This window comes from Diabrotica virgifera, chromosome 3, assembly GCF_917563875.1.
Source record: "Diabrotica virgifera virgifera chromosome 3, PGI_DIABVI_V3a".
NCBI lineage: Eukaryota > Metazoa > Arthropoda > Insecta > Coleoptera > Chrysomelidae > Diabrotica > Diabrotica virgifera.
Window position 1 is genome coordinate 174,100,449 of NC_065445.1, and position 20,137 is coordinate 174,120,585.

The window sequence follows — 20,137 nt, forward strand, 5'->3', positions numbered from 1 at the left end:
AAAGATATGCCTTGATGTTACCCAGGGCAACACAGGACTCTTCCCACGTGGTTGGAATTTTTTGGTTGGAGAAAACCTCAAATATTGGATTTCAATGGCCAACTGACAACTGAATTCAAGAGCAACCCAAAATGACATTAAGAACTGTCAATGTAACCTAGTTGTCAATGGCTGAAGTAATAATACAACTAGGTTACATTGACAGTTCTTAATGTCATTTTGGGTTGCTCTTGAATTCAGTTGTCAGTTGGCTATTGAAATCCAATATGTGAGGTTTTCTCTAAAAAATTCCAACCACGTGGAAGAGTCCTGTGTTGCCCTGGGTAACATACAGGCATATCTTTAACATCACTTGAATTTTACAAAAACGTCAAAATAACTGTCAAAGTGTGGACACGAATTTTTATTCTCCGCAGTTTAATAGTTTGATTTTAACGATACAAACGAGCAGTTCTCGGTGTATTGTGTGTTATTGTGTTAATTAGTGTTCCTTTTGTTAATTTTCTTTATTGTTTATAATAGGTAGGTTAGGTAAGTGATTAAAAAAAATATATAATGGATGAGACCTCGGGTGGCACTTCGCCACCCGAAAATAAGGACGCAGAGGAGGATAGGTATGTAAATAATTTTATAGATTTAAATAATAGATATAGAACCGAGGATAAAGGTCCATATTTTGTATATATTGAGAGTACTGATAAGCATTTGGGAAGAATTTTCCCAATCCGGATTGGTCACGTTTTGTTGACTGACAATTATATAAAATCCGATGTTCTTGATATCAAATCGATTGGTCTTAATCGCGTTAAAGTTATTTTTAAGTCTTATGGAAAAGCTAATTATCTAGTTAACAATAAAATTATGTCTAATAATAACTTAGTAGCGTATATACCTAAATTTTTTACACACAAGAAGGGTGTGTTGAGGAATATTGACACATACTTTTCTGAGGAATATTTAAAAAATGCCATAATATCTAATAAAGAGGTGGTTCAAGTTCAACGCATGAAACGAAAGGTAACAGATAAAGACGGGAATATTTCATATGTAAACAGACAAATGGTTATTGTTCAATTTGTAGGAAATGAACTTCCTCAAAATATAACAATTAATTTATGCAATTTCTCTGTAGAACCATATATATTCCCCGTTGTTCAATGTTTTAATTGCCTGCGATATGGGCATTCTGCCAAGCAATGTAAAACCAAATCTACTCACTGTCGAAACTGTTCTAGCCTAAATCATACTTCAGACTCTTCTTGCGAAAAATTCTGCATTTATTGCCAAAATAATGAGCACTGCTCTACATCCAGAGATTGTCCAGTATATAAGAAACAAAAAAATATCAAACAACTTATGGCCAGGGAAAATATTACATTTAAAGAAGCTGAAAGATTGCATGATAATCCATCTTATGCCAAGATTTCTACAAATAATAGATTTTCTGTTCTTAATAATTCCACTAATTTTCCCTCTCTGCCACTCCCCAGTACGTCCCAAACTCCAAATTCTAGCTTTTTGCTACGTAAACCCATTGTTCGAAATACTTCACCCAAAAGACAAGTGAAAAAACGTAAGCCATCTGCTCCGAAGTCTCCACCTATTTCTCCGTCTCTGCCTACTTCTTCCCATTTTCAATCAAAAAAAACCAAATCTTCACATAATCCCATCATACCAAATCCTCACAGAGATGACTTTATCCAATATAAGGAAAAACTAACAAGTCAGATAATAACCGTAGTTAAACACGTAGTTAATTCAGATTCATCCGAAACAAATTACAATTTAGAAGAAAATATTAGAAATATGATCTCCTCTATATTAAGTCCTTCAAATCTAATTCCAGAAATCGATATTGAATCTTGTTCTGATGATTCAATCCACTAATAAGATAAGTACACCCAATAGTAAAAACATTAAAGTTATCCAATGGAATATTCGTTCTTTCTCTAAAAACCATCCAAGTTTATTAAATTTTTTACACAATGATCCTGTAGATATTATAGCTTTATCAGAAACCTTCAAAAAACCAAACCATTCTTTTAAACTAAAAGGGTATAAGATTATCCGACAGGATCGTGCAAATGGCTTTGGTGGTGTTGCCATTGCAGTTCGCCAAGACATTAAATTTATAAATTTTCCTATTACTTTTGCATATAAAAAAGATTTAGAACTTTGCGCAGTTAAATTTCCGTCCTTAAATATCATACTAGTATCGGTGTATAAACCACCTAAATTAAATGTTTCTAAATCAGATTGGTCAAATATCTTTCGGCAATTTAATTCTCCTGTTATTTTCTGTGGCGATTTTAACAGCCATCATACACTTTGGGGATCTCATATTAATAAAGCTTGTGGTAATCAATTAGTAGAAGCCTTAGATGACAATAACTATGTTGTTCTCAATAATGGTAAACCAACTAGAATTTCTCGTCCAGAAGAGCTACCTTCGGCGGTAGACATTACATTTTGCTCTGCTAGTTTGGCTAGTGATTGTTGTGTATGGGATGTCGTACCAGATGCGTTAGGTTCAGATCATTGCTTAATCAAATTTGAAATTATTAGGGATAGAGTTATAATAAATAAAAATCCAGCATCTAAATGGAATGATAAATTAGCTGATTGGTCTGCATACTCCACTATACTGGAAAATTCGTTAACTAGTACAAACCAAAATCTAAACTCCAATCTACTAAGCTTCTCTATTTTTATGGAAAAGGTCTCAGAGGCAGCATCCGCAACTATTCCCCTAAAAAGAGCAAGACAACAAGTAACTCAACGTCCAATATGGTGGGATACCGAATGCTATGATATGTTTCGTCGCAGAAAAGAAGCCCTGAACCAGTATAAACGTGTCTCAAACTATACAAACTATTGTCAATATCAAAATGTAGCTAGTCAAACTAAATTACTATTTTCTAAAAAAGCTCGAGATAGCTGGATATCTTTCATAAGCAATATTAATAAAAACACGCACCCTACTAAAATTTGGCAATTTATAAAAAAAATATCAAACAAAGACTCAACGGGATCGGACAGTATATCAGCTGATATGGTGGACGATTTTTTTGAGTTTTTTATTCCCAAATTTGCATCAAATAAAATCGACTTCAGTAAATTCAATAGTAATGTAGCATGCAATGAATCATTTTATATGCCTATCAGTTTGGAGGAATTACGATTAGCAATCAAACAATCTAAAAGTACAGCACCGGGTTTTGATAGCATTACATATAAAATGATTGAATACTTGCCTGAAATTGCTAAAGGAATTCTTTTAAATATTTTTAATAGTTGGTGGTTGCAAGGATTATATGAAAAAAGTTTAAAAAAAACTGTAATTTGCTTACTTGCTAAACCCAACAAAAATTTAAGTCTACCTAACTCTTACAGACCAATTTCATTAATATCATGCATTACAAAAACATTTGAGAGAATTATCAAATTAAGAATGGAACTGCATTTTGAAAGTAATTGTTTATTACCTATTAATCAGTTTGGATATCGCAGAGGCAAAGGCACCTCTGAAGCATTAGCTCAATTAGTTTCCGACATTCAGAATGCACTTTCCGTTAATCTTATAACGGCATGCTTGTTTTTAGATATTAAAGGGGCTTATAATACTCTGGATATTGATATTTTAACTGTTCAGCTCATAAAATACGGTCTAAATTATAAATTCGCACAAAGAATCACAGATTTGTATAGGGACAGAGAAGTTTTCATTCGAGATTCAGAAAATCACATTTACGGCCCTCGATTATTATCAGTCGGAATTCCGCAAGGTTCAGTCCTAAGTCCAGTACTTTTTAATATCTATACTGCAGAATTGCATGACATGTTAAATGAAACAAATAATACAATTAAAATTATTCAGTATGCAGACGATTTCTGTATATACAGCAGCCGTAAATCATATAATGAGTGTTTATGCGATTTGGAACTGATAATGCAATGTATAAAAAGATGGTCTATGGCTTTTAATTTCACGTTATCCCCTGAAAAATCTAGCATCACCTTTTTCACTAGACATAGGTTAAGTTCCCCTACCAGTATAAATTTAAGTAATGTTGATATAAATGTATCCTCTCACCATAAGTATCTGGGCGTGGTTTTGGACAAAAAACTAACCTGGACACTCCATGTGAATCACATTATCAACAAATGCGAAAAAGGTTTAAACATGCTTCGTTGCATATGTAAAGCTAGATGGGGTGCCGACCCAAAGATAGCATTAATGTTCTATAAATCGTATATTCGGTCAATCATTGATTATGGATGCTTTTTATATGGTTCATCGTCAAAATCTAATTTATCAAAAATCGATCATATTCAGTATAAGGCAATACGTATATGTATTAGTGCGTTTAAGTCAACGCCATGTGCTGCAATTCTAGCAGAAGCGCAGGAACCTCCTCTAAACCTTAGAAGAGAATTCTTGTCTAATAAGTTTCTATTAAAGACCAGGACTTTAGACTCACATAAATTATTAAGTAAAATTAACAGTCTCACTGAATATAACTTAACAAATTCTTATTGGAGAATTAAAACTTCTCCCCCTCTTACAGATGCTTATCTAGAAACTAACAACTTTAGCATTAACACTAAACAAATATTACCCATATATAACCTTTCTATTGAGGAAATCGCAATCTTTCCAAAGATCATAAAACCTACATATAGAAACTTACCATGCCAAAACAATAAAATTATAAAATTAATCTTATCTGAATTTTCTAATTATAAATACATCTATACAGATGGTTCAAAAACATGTAATAGTGTAGGTAGCGCTTATTATGTTTCTAATATAAAAAGTGGTAATTCTTTTAGACTACCTAAATGTACATCTATCTTCACTGCCGAACTTTATGCTATTGAAAGAGCCCTAACTTACGCGGTTGAACAGAACTTTGGAGACACGGTTATACTATCAGATTCTTTATCTGCTCTTGAGGCAATATCACAACCAATAACCAAAAAACACAACAATGAGTTGTTATGCCATATTAGAAAGACAATCGCTCGATTTAAAAATAATAGTAGTGACTTGGTCTTTATCTGGGTAAAAGGACATGCTGGAATCAAAGAAAATGAGATAGTGGATGAAATGGCAAAGAATTCGGCAACTTTAAATGAAATAGTAGATTTAACAATCTCCAGCGATTACATTCCAGAATTGCATAAAAAATTAAGAAAGAAATGGGAAACTATTTGGCTTAAGTTTGTACAAACTTCGAGGAATCCATACACTTACATATACCCACAACTTCCGCAAAATATCCCACATATATTTGATTATCACGTTACTCGGTTTTATTCCACATCCCTAAGTCGCTTAAGATTAAACCATGGCAATTTTCCTGCACATTTAGCTAAAATAGGAATGCGTATCAACTCTCTCTGTTCATGTGATAACTACTCTACTGCAGATTTAAATCATATAATCTTTAATTGTGAACTTAATAAAAACCATACGAAAGCACTAATTGCTAGACTTCAGGAGCGGAATGTAAGTTTACCGCTGAATATTTCACATCTACTAAGCTTCAATACCAAAACTATTAATGATATTATCATACAATTTCTTAAAGATTCTAAAATAAAAATTTAATATGACATCTTCAATCTTCAACTTTCAAATATATGTGGCAAAAAGTTTATCTAATGCCATCCCCTCTTTGTGAACACACACACACACACTTGAATTTTATATAAATATGTAAAACAACATAATCGTTTACATTTAAAGAGTTTTTACCCAATACATTTTGGTGGCTCAGGCATGCAATTTTTGTAAGTATGACCTCTTGTTTTTAAAACCTCTGTCAATTTTTAACTTTTCTCTCAATTAATTAGGTTATACTTAACTTTAGGGCTTTTAGAATACTGATGATGAATTTCTTAATCCGAAAACGTTTTGTATTATTGTGACCCTTATTTAGGGTATTTTCAAATATACATTTTACAAAAAAAACCTGGTATTTTTTAATTATGTTTAATTATGTTTTTGTTTTTTAGTTCTGGATGTTTAAATTTAAGCCACCTCCGCCAGGACCAAATCATCCTCCTGGTCCTCCTCCACCTAGAGGTAGGATAACACCCAGTACACAGGTTTTCAATTATTTTAATAAGGAACTTACAACTAAACATCCAGAAATCAAGTATAATTCAGAGGATACTACAAGTAGTTTTCGAGCACATGAAGACTTAATTTACCATGTATTAAATAATGATAATAGTTACCAAGCTAAGGTTAGTATTATGACATGTCATAAAATACCATACAATTATTTAATCCTACTAATTTTGATTTAACTGACAAATGATGAAAATATGTGATTATAAAACGATCAGCTACTTACAATTGGAGCTAATTACTAAACACCACCAAAAATTGTTATACTTATTGTAACTTTTATTATTCGGAAAATCATTGTTTTAATTAGAATAATAACTATTAGACGGTCTTCCTTTTGGCATTTAGTAGTGCGTTATTTAGGTGGCTCTACTCAAGTTACTTGAAAATAAAAGAAAATGAAGGAAATTGCTCTATGGGAAGCCGAGAAAATACATTTTTAATGTATACCGATTTTGAGCTTCTATTTTATTCACGCTCGGTTTCATAATCAGAAAGTGGAATTTAAATTTAAAAAAAAAAGACTAAGTTTTCACTCTAATGGCATATAACATATCCCACCAGAATGAAAACAATGGGAACCTTCTCTGGTTACACCTCCGAGGCTTCTACAATTTGCAAGCCATACGGATGCTGAGACTAAGGAAGATGAGGGAATTCTACAATTTACAATTCACGTCACATCTGCTCAGCGCGATAAAGTTCCAACGAGACTGGTTCCCTTCATACTCCACACAGAGTAAATGTAAATCAAAAATGAATAACCATTTTCAATTTCGTTGCAAAACAAAAATACAGCCGAACCATATTCCAGTCCAATCAGAGAGTGCTGCAAGCACCTCTACCGGTTTCGAAACTTATTAGTCTCTCATCAGGAGGCACATATGCTGCTCTCCCTGATCCAACCAAAACAAACCCCAGCGTGCAGTCCCGAATTGCAACGAACGAAATGGCATAGATGCCCTAGCGGCAACTGCTAGCAAAAGACTAAGTTTTCACTCTAATGGCATATAACATATCCCACCAGAATGAAAACAATGGGAACCTTCTCTGGTTACACCTCCGAGGCTTCTACAATTTGCAAGCCATACGGATGCTGAGACTAAGGAAGATGAGGGAATTCTACAATTTACAATTCACGTCACATCTGCTCAACGCGGTAAAGTTCCAACGAGACTGGTTCCCTTCATACTCCACACAGAGTAAATGTAAATCAAAAATGAATAACCATTTTCAATTTCGTTGCAAAACGAAAATACAGCCGAACCATATTCCAGTCCAATCAGAGAGTGCTGCAAGCACCTCTACCGGTTTCGAAACTTATTAGTCTCTCATCAGGAGGCACATATGCTGCTCTCCCTGATCCAACCAAAACAAACCCCAGCGTGCAGTCCCGAATTGCAACGAACGAAATGGCATAGATGCCCTAGCAGCAACTGCTAGCAAAAGACTAAGTTTTCACTCTAATGGCATATAACATATCCCACCAGAATGAAAACAATGGGAACCTTCTCTGGTTACACCTCCGAGGCTTCTACAATTTGCAAGCCATACGGATGCTGAGACTAAGGAAGATAAGGGGATATCACAATTTACAATTCACGTCACATCTGCTCAGCGCGGTAAAGTTCCAACGAGACTGGTTCCCTTCATACTCCACACAGAGTAAATGTAAATCAAAAATGAATAACCATTTTCAATTTCGTTGCAAAACGAAAATACAGCCGAACCATATTCCAGTCCAATCAGAGAGTGCTGCAAGCACCTCTACCGGTTTCGAAACTTATTAGTCTCTCATCAGGAGGCACATATGCTGCTCTCCCTGATCCAACCAAAACAAACCCCAGCGTGCAGTCCCGAATTGCAACGAACGAAATGGCATAGATGCCCTAGCGGCAACTGCTAGCAAAAGACTAAGTTTTCACTCTAATGGCATATAACATATCCCACCAGAATGAAAAAAAATGGGAACCTTCTCTGGTTACACCTCCGAGGCTTCTACAATTTGCAAGCCATACGGATGCTGAGACTAAGGAAGATGAGGGAATTCTACAATTTACAATTCACGTCACACCTGCTCAGCGCGGTAAAGTTCCAACGAGACTGGTTCCCTTCATACTCCACACAGAGTAAATGTAAATCAAAAATGAATAACCATTTTCAATTTCGTTGCAAAACGAAAATACAGCCGAACCATATTCCAGTCCAATCAGAGAGTGCTGCAAGCACCTCTACCGGTTTCGAAACTTATTAGTCTCTCATCAGGAGGCACATATGCTGCTCTCCCTGATCCAACCAAAACAAACCCCAGCGTGCAGTCCCGAATTGCAACGAACGAAATGGCATAGATGCCCTAGCGGCAACTGCTAGCAAAAGACTAAGTTTTCACTCTAATGGCATATAACATATCCCACCAGAATGAAAAAAAATGGGAACCTTCTCTGGTTACACCTCCGAGGCTTCTACAATTTGCAAGCCATACGGATGCTGAGACTAAGGAAGATGAGGGAATTCTACAATTTACAATTCACGTCACACCTGCTCAGCGCGGTAAAGTTCCAACGAGACTGGTTCCCTTCATACTCCACACAGAGTAAATGTAAATCAAAAATGAATAACCATTTTCAATTTCGTTGCAAAACAAAAATACAGCCGAACCATATTCCAGTCCAATCAGAGAGTGCTGCAAGCACCTCTACCGGTTTCGAAACTTATTAGTCTCTCATCAGGAGGCACATATGCTGCTCTCCCTGATCCAACCAAAACAAACCCCAGCGTGCAGTCCCGAATTGCAACGAACGAAATGGCATAGATGCCCTAGCGGCAACTGCTAGCAAAAGACTAAGTTTTCACTCTAATGGCATATAACATATCCCACCAGAATGAAAACAATGGGAACATCATGGGAATTGCAACGCTGGGGTTTGTTTTGGTTGGATCAGGGAGAGCAGCATATGTGCCTCCTGATGAGAGACTAATAAGTTTCGAAACCGGTAGAGGTGCTTGCAGCACTCTCTGATTGGACTGGAATATGGTTCGGCTGTATTTTCGTTTTGCAACGAAATTGAAAATGGTTATTCATTTTTGATTTACATTTACTCTGTGTGGAGTATGAAGGGAACCAGTCTCGTTGGAACTTTACCGCGCTGAGCAGATGTGACGTGAATTGTAAATTGTAGAATTCCCTCATCTTCCTTAGTCTCAGCATCCGTATGGCTTGCAAATTGTAGAAGCCTCGGAGGTGTAACCAGAGAAGGTTCCCATTGTTTTCATTCTGGTGGGATATGTTATATGCCATTAGAGTGAAAACTTAGTCTTTTGCTAGCAGTTGCCGCTAGGGCATCTATGCCATTTCGTTCGTTGCAATTCGGGACTGCACGCTGGGGTTTGTTTTGGTTGGATCAGGGAGAGCAGCATATGTGCCTCCTGATGAGGGACTAATAAGTTTCGAAACCGGTAGAGGTGCTTGCAGCACTCTCTGATTGGACTGGAATATGGTTCGGCTGTATTTTCGTTTTGCAACGAAATTGAAAATGGTTATTCATTTTTGATTTACATTTACTCTGTGTGGAGTATGAAGGGAACCAGTCTCGTTGGAACTTTACCGCGCTGAGCAGATGTGACGTGAATTGTAAATTGTAGAATTCCCTCATCTTCCTTAGTCTCAGCATCCGTATGGCTTGCAAATTGTAGAAGCCTCGGAGGTGTAACCAGAGAAGGTTCCCATTGTTTTCATTCTGGTGGGATATGTTATATGCCATTAGAGTGAAAACTTAGTCTTTTGCTAGCAGTTGCCGCTAGGGCATCTATGCCATTTCGTTCGTTGCAATTCGGGACTGCACGCTGGGGTTTGTTTTGGTTGGATCAGGGAGAGCAGCATATGTGCCTCCTGATGAGAGACTAATAAGTTTCGAAACCGTTAGAGGTGCTTGCAGCACTCTCTGATTGGACTGGAATATGGTTCGGCTGTATTTTCGTTTTGCAACGAAATTGAAAATGGTTATTCATTTTTGATTTAAATTTTAAGTTGGTACCTTTATCAATGCAATTGATATGGGTAAATGTCAACTTTTAAGTGAACTTTAGTTAATGTTCACTTTAAGTTGATTATGAAACCGGGCGTCAACCTAGTTTTAATTGGGATTTTGGTATTGTTGGTATTTTTCACGTGTAATACCGATCGTTTTTATTATTCTAATATATGTTATGAGTCCCTTGAACATATAAAAATTTGTATATAGAAAGAGAACTGAAATAAAAAGGTAATGGTTTAAAAATTACCTTCCTATTGTTTATAGCTTCGTCGCAAATGCCGGTCCAATTTGACCGGCCGTATCTCAGGAACCACTCATTGCAATTAAATTTTTTTTCTTTTAAGAGCGCTCTTTCCAATACCGTTTTTTCAATTTAATTTAATCTAGTAGTGGCTGAGATATTCTATTCGGGTTTGTGATATACCAAAAAATTGTATACAACTTTAAAACGTTACTGAAACCGTTCAAACAGGCCAATTTCAATTATGTAAAGTACGTTAGATAGGTATAGGTATAGAGTATAGAGCATCCAAAACCCTTTTTTTCAGTGAGTCACAGATTATCGAATACTCTCTAACGCATTACAGTTGGAAGTGACAGAAAATACCCGTTTGATTATTATACATTGAACTTAGAAAATGATGTATTCCTTGACGGGTATTTGCATATTAAAACGACTTATACTTATACACTGGGGTGCAAAATTAACCGGACACCTTAAAATTGGGCCATTTTTGATGTCTCAAATTTCCTAAACCTATTGTCAGATTTAAGTGATTTTTTTAATATATTATAGCCTCCTTCTTTAACACTATCGCCGTAATAGCGTTGTTGCTAAACAGTTAAATTTTCATTGTATACCGGGTGTACCAATCAAACTATGTTTTTTTCTCAAAGTTCGCATCACCCTGTGGAATATTCTAGCATTTATAAAATACTGAAATTAAAATCCAACTATAGCCTCATGTTTTCTCAACATTTTGTTTTTTGATTCATTCGCTTATGTTGGACAATAAAAAAGTTAGGTACTTTAACAACTAGCCATGTTTTTCATCAATACAGGGTGTTTTTAAAGTATGGCAAACTTTAAGGGGTAATTCTGCATGAAGAAATAATGACAGTCTGATTTATAAACGGTATGTCCGCAAATGCTTCGTTTCCGAGATAGGGGGTGTTGAAATTTTTCTTACAAACTGACGATTTATTTATTGCTTTAAAACCGCTTGAGATATTTATGCAAATGAAATTTGGTGAGTTTTAAGACGTAGTTATTGTACATTTTTCACATACAAGTAAGAATTTAATATTCACCATTGGCGCGCATACGGGTAATATGACGGCTCATGTTACCCGTATGCGCGCCAATGGTGAATATTAAATTCGTACTTCTATGTGAAAAAATGTACAATAACTACGTCATAAAACTCACCAAATTTCATTTGCACATCTCAACCGGTTTTAAAGCAATAAATAAATCGTCAGTTTGTAAGAAAAATTTTAACACCCTCTATATCAGAGACGAAGCATTTGCGGACATAGGTTTATCAAGCAAACTGTCATTATTCTTTCATGTACCTTAAAGTATACCTTGAAGTTTGCCATACTTATTTAAAAACACCCTGTATTGATGAAAAACATGGCTAATTGTTAAAGTACCTAACTTTTTTACGGTCCAACATAAGCGAATGAATAAAAAAATAGAATGTTGAGAAAACATGAGGCTTTAGTTGGGTTTTAATTTAAGTATTTTCTAAATGCTAGAATATTCCACAGGGTGATGCGAAGTTTAAGAAAAAAACACAGTTTCATTGGTACACCCGGTATACAATGAAAATTTACCTGTTTAGCAACAATATGATTACTGCAATATTGTTAAAGAATAAGATTATAATATATTAAAAAATCATATGAATCGGACAACAGGTTTAGAAAATTGGAGACATCAAAAATGACCCATTTTTAAGGTGTCCGGTTAATTTTGCACTTCAGTGTAGATGTTGGTTGGCGATTACAATACTCTAAATAGGTGACCAATCAATGATACGAATAAAAATAATTTGACACAAAAGTAATCGATTGTGACAGTGTTGTCACAAGATCATATAGGATAAAATAACAACTGTTTTTTTTTGTTTTATGGCATAGACTTCGGTGTCAATTATAGGCCAGGGTAATAAGACAAAAATATGTGACACTCGTGACACTCGAGCAGCCAGGGTACTGAAGCGTTTTTTCGACAAGTAATACCTATAGGAACAAATTGTAACTATTTTCTGCGTAGGATCTGGCGGCCATTTTTATTTATAAACAATTAACTGTCAAAAAATGGCATTTTTCCTTTTTTTTCAAATCAATGGAAAACAGTGAAACTTATGATTTTTTTAGTATAAATATCTTTGAGATTATGGAAAAAGCTTTAAAATGACATATTACAAAGTTTGATATACTTAATTATTGTTAATATAATTGCGAAAAAAGGTCGGAATTGCAAAAAAAATTATTTTCGCAATAACTGCTGTAAAAGTTAGTGTACAGGTTTGAAATTTTTGTCAAATGAGGGTTCTTTGGTGCTTAATATGTGATAAAAATTTTAAAGCGATTCAATTGTTTAAATTTTATTCGAATTGTTTATCTCAGTGAGCATTTTTTTTGCACTAACATAAGTCAGAAAAAAATGACGTTAGAACCATTCCACAGGTGTCAAATGGAAGAGCATGAACTATATTTTCAACTTGGTTTAAAAAAAGCGAATAAAAAATGAATTTATTAGTAATAAATAATTGTGCAAAAGTATCGTAAATCTTTCCTTATAAACTTTTTGAATAACTTTTTCCAAAAAAATTAACTTTTTTACCCTGTTTTAAGTGCACAACTACCAAGTAATGTTATTTATATCATAATTGATAAAAAATTGTAATAAATATATATAATTTCTTATATAACAAAATAAAAAGTTTATAAGGAAAGATTTACGATACTTTTGCATAATTATTTATTACTAATAAATGAATTTTTTATTGGCTTTTTTTAAACCAAGTTGAAAATATAGCTCATGCTCTTTCATTTGACACCTGTGGAATGGTTCTAACGTCATTTTTTTCTGACTCATGTTATTGTAAAAAAATGCTCTCTGGGATAAACAATTTGAATAAAATTTAAACAATTGAATGAATCGCTTTGAAATTTTTATCACATATTAAGCACCAAAGAACCCTTATATGACAAAAATTTCAAAGCTGTACACTAATTTTTACAATAGATATTGCGAAATTAATTTTTTTTGCAATTCCGACCTTTTTTCGCAATTATATTAACAATAAATGAGTATATCAAACTTTGTAATATGTCATTTTAAAGCTTTTTCCATAATCTCAAAGATATTTGTACTAAAAAAACATAACTTTCACTGTTTTCCATTGATTTGAAAAAAAAAGGAAAAATGCCATTTTTTGACACTTAATTGTTTATAAATAAAGATGGCCGCCAGATCCTACGCAGGAAATAGTTACAATTTGCTCTTATAGGTATTACCTGTTAATTAAGAATTTACATGTTTTGTGGCAAATAGATTTTGTCTGATGCCAGGATCTCACACACACACACACAGGTATTACCTGTCGAAAAAACGCTTCAGTACCCTGGCTGCTCGAGTGTCATGGAAAAAACCTTATTACCCTATACTATTAGCCAGTCACAACATTTTTGTTTTCTATTCATACATTAAGAAGGCAATGAGTTCCTTAGAGTTCCATAGGAAACTCTTCCACCGCTCTCTACTCATTTCAAAAGCTGCAGCTGGCCGCTATGGACTATCCAAGTTGCTCACTACATTTTTCCATTATACATCTTATTCTTCTTCTTTTTTCATATGTACATAATATATCTATCAAATTATCAGGTTTAATAAATTTTAGATTAATTTTAGTTTCACAGATAAATTTCATTAAACAATTATAATTTTTGCTGTTCAGAGACAATAGATAGGATATATTGAAAAGTGGAAAAACATTACATTTTATTAAATCATCGATTAAATTATAGGTGTATGGAATGTATTTTGTGCAGTCAAAGAAAGTGTGATTCAAATCACCCACCTTCTGACATTCAGTACAAAGCATAGAGGTATATATTAACATAGAGGGAGCCTACCTTCCGCGCTTCCTGACGACAAGATCTCATGGACTGGTTTGCTGCATCTCTTTCTAACACATTGTATCGAAAATCTATGATGACATTCAGTGTGAATATAGGCACGGAAGAGGAGGACAACTGTAGCAGCTTTACTATGCGTAAGAGTGAAACAGCACTAATCCAAATAAAAAAGATGGTGTCGTCACTTCGCTCTGAATGACACTCTCTCTATGCTAATTATATAACTCTATGGTACAAAGATTTGAATCAAAAAAACTTGTAATTTCTTGGTTAGTATTTTTCAGCGACGTAAATATAAATATTTTACGTCATTGGTATATTCGGACATTGTATAGTGAAATTTGATTTTATATTTGTTTATTTTCACATTAAAATATTTTAAATGTATATTAATATTCTGGCAAATATTTGTATAAATATTGATGTTTATATAAATATAAACAGTGCTGTTTTTGTAACAATATGGGTTCCGGTACGCAATGTGCCGGGGGTGTTCAAAAGGGGGTCCGCCCTCAGGAAAACTTTAAATTTAGCCTCAAAAATAGCGTTTTGTAAAGCTACTTGGGAGCAAGGAAACAAATTCAGGAATTTGTCAATAATTTGTCCTGAACACTATAAAAAATCTAAGACCATCCCTACTTGGCTATATCATTGATAAGATAAGAGTATAAAGATTGAGACAGTTTGAAATTTTTACTCTTATCAAACTTGTGGTTTCTTAAAAGTTATGACTGCTTTTACTGGAAAAAACTGTATTTGCTAACTAACTAGTACTGTATAGAAATTTAATCTTGCACATGTTTCAATGGCATATTATAAAAAGCGCACAAAATCCTAGTTTAAATGTTTTATTGCATAATTTTGCAAATTTTACAGATTTAACAAGAAAAAGCAATAGATTTGATAATATCCAGTGCATAAAACTGTCCAAAACTTGGAGAAGTTTTTGTCGTAAGTATCTTCTCTATCTCTTTCCTTGCTGTTTGTGTCCAATGCTGAATTCCGTCCCCAAAGCAGCCACGAATTCATGTATTTCCAAGGGTTCAAAGGGAGTAAGAGGTGGGCCGTTTAACTTCACAAAAAATAAATGAAGAAACAGTTTTGTGAGTAGTGAACCTCTGTCATCAGTATTGATCAGGTTTATTTAGGAAAATCCCCTTTCACACTCACTGGAAGTTATTCGAATTGTCTTTAAAGCTATTGTCAAAGGTAGCACATTTTCTGGCTAGGGGTTGTTCTCACAATTTACCCCCAAATTTGTACAATTGTCAAAAACATATTCTCTGAAGGATTTAATTGCCTGTCGTTTGTTCACTTGTAGGCGAAGTGCGAGCGCTTCAATGTCTTTTCCCCAAAAGTATTGTCTTTAATATTTTCGGGCCAAGTGCTTTTGTCAACTATGAAGGCAGAATTGACCAACACTGCATCTTCCCCATTGAGCATCCTCTTTTCGATTGATTGAGCAAGGTTGTCATAAAACACAACAACATTAATGGAGTCTTCTTTAGATTACATATACAGTTCGATTCTCATAAAACTTTTGTTGTTGACAGTTGTCTTAGCTTGCGCATAAAACATTCCAGAATTGTCTTTTTGAGAAACAAACGTGTTCATCAAAATCTGAAGTTTCTTGTTAGCTCGAAATAGGTTGACGTCTCGATGTTGTAGCTCTTCACTAACGTCAGTCAGTTTTTGTAGTGCCTCGCACACAAGTCCTAGATCCAAAACGAAACACGTTGATGTCAGCTTCCTGTGCGGGTCTTCGTATTTGCATCTTTCCAAAGGACCACGAGTCTGGTCTACGTTGGCTGCTACAAAATCTTTGGTTAAAACATTATAATTTTCCCAAACGGTCGAAGCTGTGCGAAAACTGAATGCGACCCACCGCGCGTCCAACACTCTACTGATTTTTAACAGTTGTACACAAAGTTCATCGGCACACACGTGCAGTTCTTGGCTGTTCTTGGGCGAGGCGTGATACAATACGTAAAGTTTGTCTATGAGTCCCTTAAACCGGTTTATATTTACCATTTTCTTTACCACGTCACTCACACACAATTCAAGCCTGTGATTACAGCAATGCCAAATAAAAATAGATGGAAACTTCTCTTTTAACAGTACACCAACTCCAGACTTTCCTCCAAGAATCATCGCTGCTCCATCACATGCCAAAGCAACAAGTCACAAGTCTATATTTTAAAACTTGTATAGTTGCAAGTAGACGCAGTTGCTAGTTCTACATCGCTTCAATCGCATAATGGCTCACCCAAAAGTTACAAAATATTTTGTTGTTTTTTTTTTTGTTTTTTTTTTGTCCCAAGAGGTACCGGTACGGCGTACCGGCGCGTACCGTCACAAAAACAGCACTGAATATAAATATTGTCAGATTTTACTAAAATGTCCTGTAATGATTTGCGACATTCTTAAAACCCTTTCTTCTTCTTCTTCTTCGTCTAGCCATTCACGTCCACATCTGAACATAAGCCTCTTCAAGTCTTCCTTTCCATTGTTTTTTGTTGTACGCTACTTGTAGCCAATTTTTCCTGGCAGTTCGTTTCAGATCGTTCTGTCCGTCTCATAGGAGGTCTACCTCTGGGTCTTTTGTGTTGGTATGGTCTCCATAAGATATGGTCTCGCATTCACAATAAGTGTGAAGAATACCTGAGTCGTTCTCAATATGGTTTTAGAAAGGGTACAGGCACCAGAGAAGCAATTATGGCATTAACACTAATGGCAGAAAGGTATCACGAGGTTCAAAAACAGCTGTCTGTGTGCTTTGTCGATTATAGAAAGGCCTTCGACCGCATTAGACACGAAAAATTGATTGAGGTGCTAAAAAAAGTAGGGCTGGACGGACACGACATAGCTATAATAAGCAATAGAACCAATAGTTCAAGCTGGAACCACACAGGATGTGTTCGAACAGACAACGGAAATACCAATTATGTAAACATAGAACGAGGAGTGCGTCAAGGGTGCATTCTGTCCCCTCTACTATTTAACGTCTATGCCGAACATATCATCAGATCTTCTCTTGAAGCTCGCCCGCCCTGAAGGTGCCAGAGTCAATGGAATTATCATTAACAATGTAAGATATGCCGATGACACCGTAATATTAGTGGAAACAAAAGACCAACTAAAATATTGATGAACATACTATCAGAAGAAAGTCACAGACTGGGCTTGGATATTAATCTTTCCAAAACCAAAATCATGGTATTCCACAAGAACCCCCATGAACAAATTAAACCCAACATATAAATCAATGATATCACCCTTCAGAGGTCCAAGAGCTTCATATACCTGGGCAGAGAGCTAAACAGTCAGCTAGACCACTCAAAAGAAATTAGAAGAGGCATTGAAATAGCAAGATCTGGCTTCATGAACATGCGTGAAATGCTCTGTAACCCCAAACTATCAGTCAAAATAAGATTGAGAACACTAAAGTGTTATGTGTGGTCTCTATTACTATATGACTGTGAGACCTGGACATTAAAACAGTATGACGTCAACAAACTGAATTCATTTCACGGCTGGAAATGTGGATGTACCGCCGAATGCTAAGAATAAGCTGGACCAGCAAAACTACAAATGAAGAAGTACTGGAAATAATGAACACACGTCCTCATCTGGCCAATACAATCAAAATTAGAAAGGCGTCATATCTAGGACACATAATGCGCCATAGGGAATTTGAGCAGCTTCAGGTAATATTAGAAGGCAAAATCGAAGGTAAAAGGGGTATAGGAAGAAAGAAGAAATCCTGGCTTCGAAACATCAGAGATTGGACCCACACAACAGGGAATGACTTAATCCATCAAGTCCAGAACAGAGAGAAATTTGCCATATTGATCGCCAACCTCAATAGAGAAGGCACTTAGGAGGAGGAAGATGGTCTCCAGATTATAATTGTTCTGTGACATTTGTTTCTATCGCTCCTAGCTAATTGTCCAGCGTATTCCCATTTCAATTTTAATGATTTTTGTACCACATCGGTGACTTTGGTTTTCTGTCTTATCCATGTGTTTGTTTTCCTGTCCTTAAGTGAATAGCCAAGCATTGCTCTTTCCATCGCGTGTTGAGCGTAAAATCCTATATGACGTCAAAATTAATGACGCACTGAAAAAAGTGTTTGGGATCATCTATGATATAGTGCGTATTTATATAAAAATCATAGTTGTTCTGGCGTGTCATAATTATTATTATTGCGACCATAAATTTTTAATTAACAATTTAGTTGTTGCTAAACTATTAGTTCAATTTTCACCGGCTTCTGGAAAGATTTTGATGGAAAACTCGGATTTTCAGAGGACAATTTTCGTCGAAGTAAATCGGGAAAAATATATTTCTATACGTATTTAAATTACGGTGAATTTTTATTTAGGTGTTTTTGGTGTAAAGTTAAAATCTTCGGAGTTACAGAGCAATAATTGAAAAAACACATAATAAGATTCGATTCCAGCAATAAAATTGATAGTAAATAACTTTTCCCAAAAATGGCCTATTTTTCGATAATCTGCCCAGAATATAGCTACAGTCATCGGTATTGTAAGAAATAGTCTTTAAGGATTTTCTTTATTTGGGTATCATTATTGTAACTGCTATTTTTCCAATATAACAATATACTTCCAATTGGATATATTATGCACATTTTTGTTATTAACATTGAATGGGCACCAATTTGTTGTTTCAAACCCTTTAATTTTCAATTGATATTTATTATTGTCGAAAAATTTCTTGCAGATTTCTTCCACTCTTTTTCACAATGCTGCTTCGGTTATATTTTGAAGTGATTTCGCTTTTAAGAAATTAAATTCTGCAACATTCTGAAAGCCTTCATGACAATTTAATGGCATCCAAGTTGTTGGTTTCTTGGAATTGGCAATTACTGGAGGAACTCTACTTTCACGTGAAATTTATCAGTACCGACAGTTGTAACTCTGTAATATTATGTCTCTTTCAAAATCTTTACACCTTCAACAAATTTTATTTCATAAGAAATAGGTACAGTAATCTAGTTTTATTAATATTTATTTGTTTTAATCTTTATTAATCTCTATAAATCATTACGGGTCGAAAAATTAAACCATTAAATATATATTTAATCACACTTCACAAATAGCTAGATACAGTCCGTACGATATAGATACCGTTGCACGTCTTTATCTACGTCAGAGATTTCAGTTGACATTGTTGCCCAATTACAAAAAATTCTTGAATTCATTTTGGTTTAGGTCTTAGCGCTGAAAAAAAAATATTTTAATATCAGACACACACACACACACACACACACACACACACACACACACACACACACACACACACACACACACACACACACACACACACACACACACACACACACACACACACACACACACACACACACACACACACACACACACACACACACACACACACACACACACACACACACACACACACACACACACACACACACACACACACACACACACACACACACACACACACACACACACACACACACACACACACACACACACACACACACACACACACACACACACACACACACACACACACACACACACACACACACACACACACACACACACACACACACACACACACACACACACACACACACACACACACACACACACACACACACACACACACACACACACACACACACACACACACACACACACACACACACACACACACACACACACACACACACACACACACACACACACACACACACACACACACACACACACACACACACACACACACACACACACACACACACACACACACACACACA

General features: G+C 35.3%; 1 protein-coding gene across 2 annotated transcripts in view; it reads left to right on the plus strand.

Annotated features, from left to right (window-relative positions):
- The window catches only part of LOC114337978 (equilibrative nucleoside transporter 1-like), a 201,705-nt gene that overhangs the window by 58,912 nt on the left and 122,656 nt on the right, over nt 1-20,137 (plus strand). For both annotated transcript variants that reach the window (XM_050645658.1, XM_050645657.1), the window contains exon 3: nt 6,022-6,255. In XM_050645658.1, the coding sequence (XP_050501615.1) occupies nt 6,022-6,255 (234 nt within the window). The remainder of the gene's footprint in view (nt 1-6,021; nt 6,256-20,137) is intronic.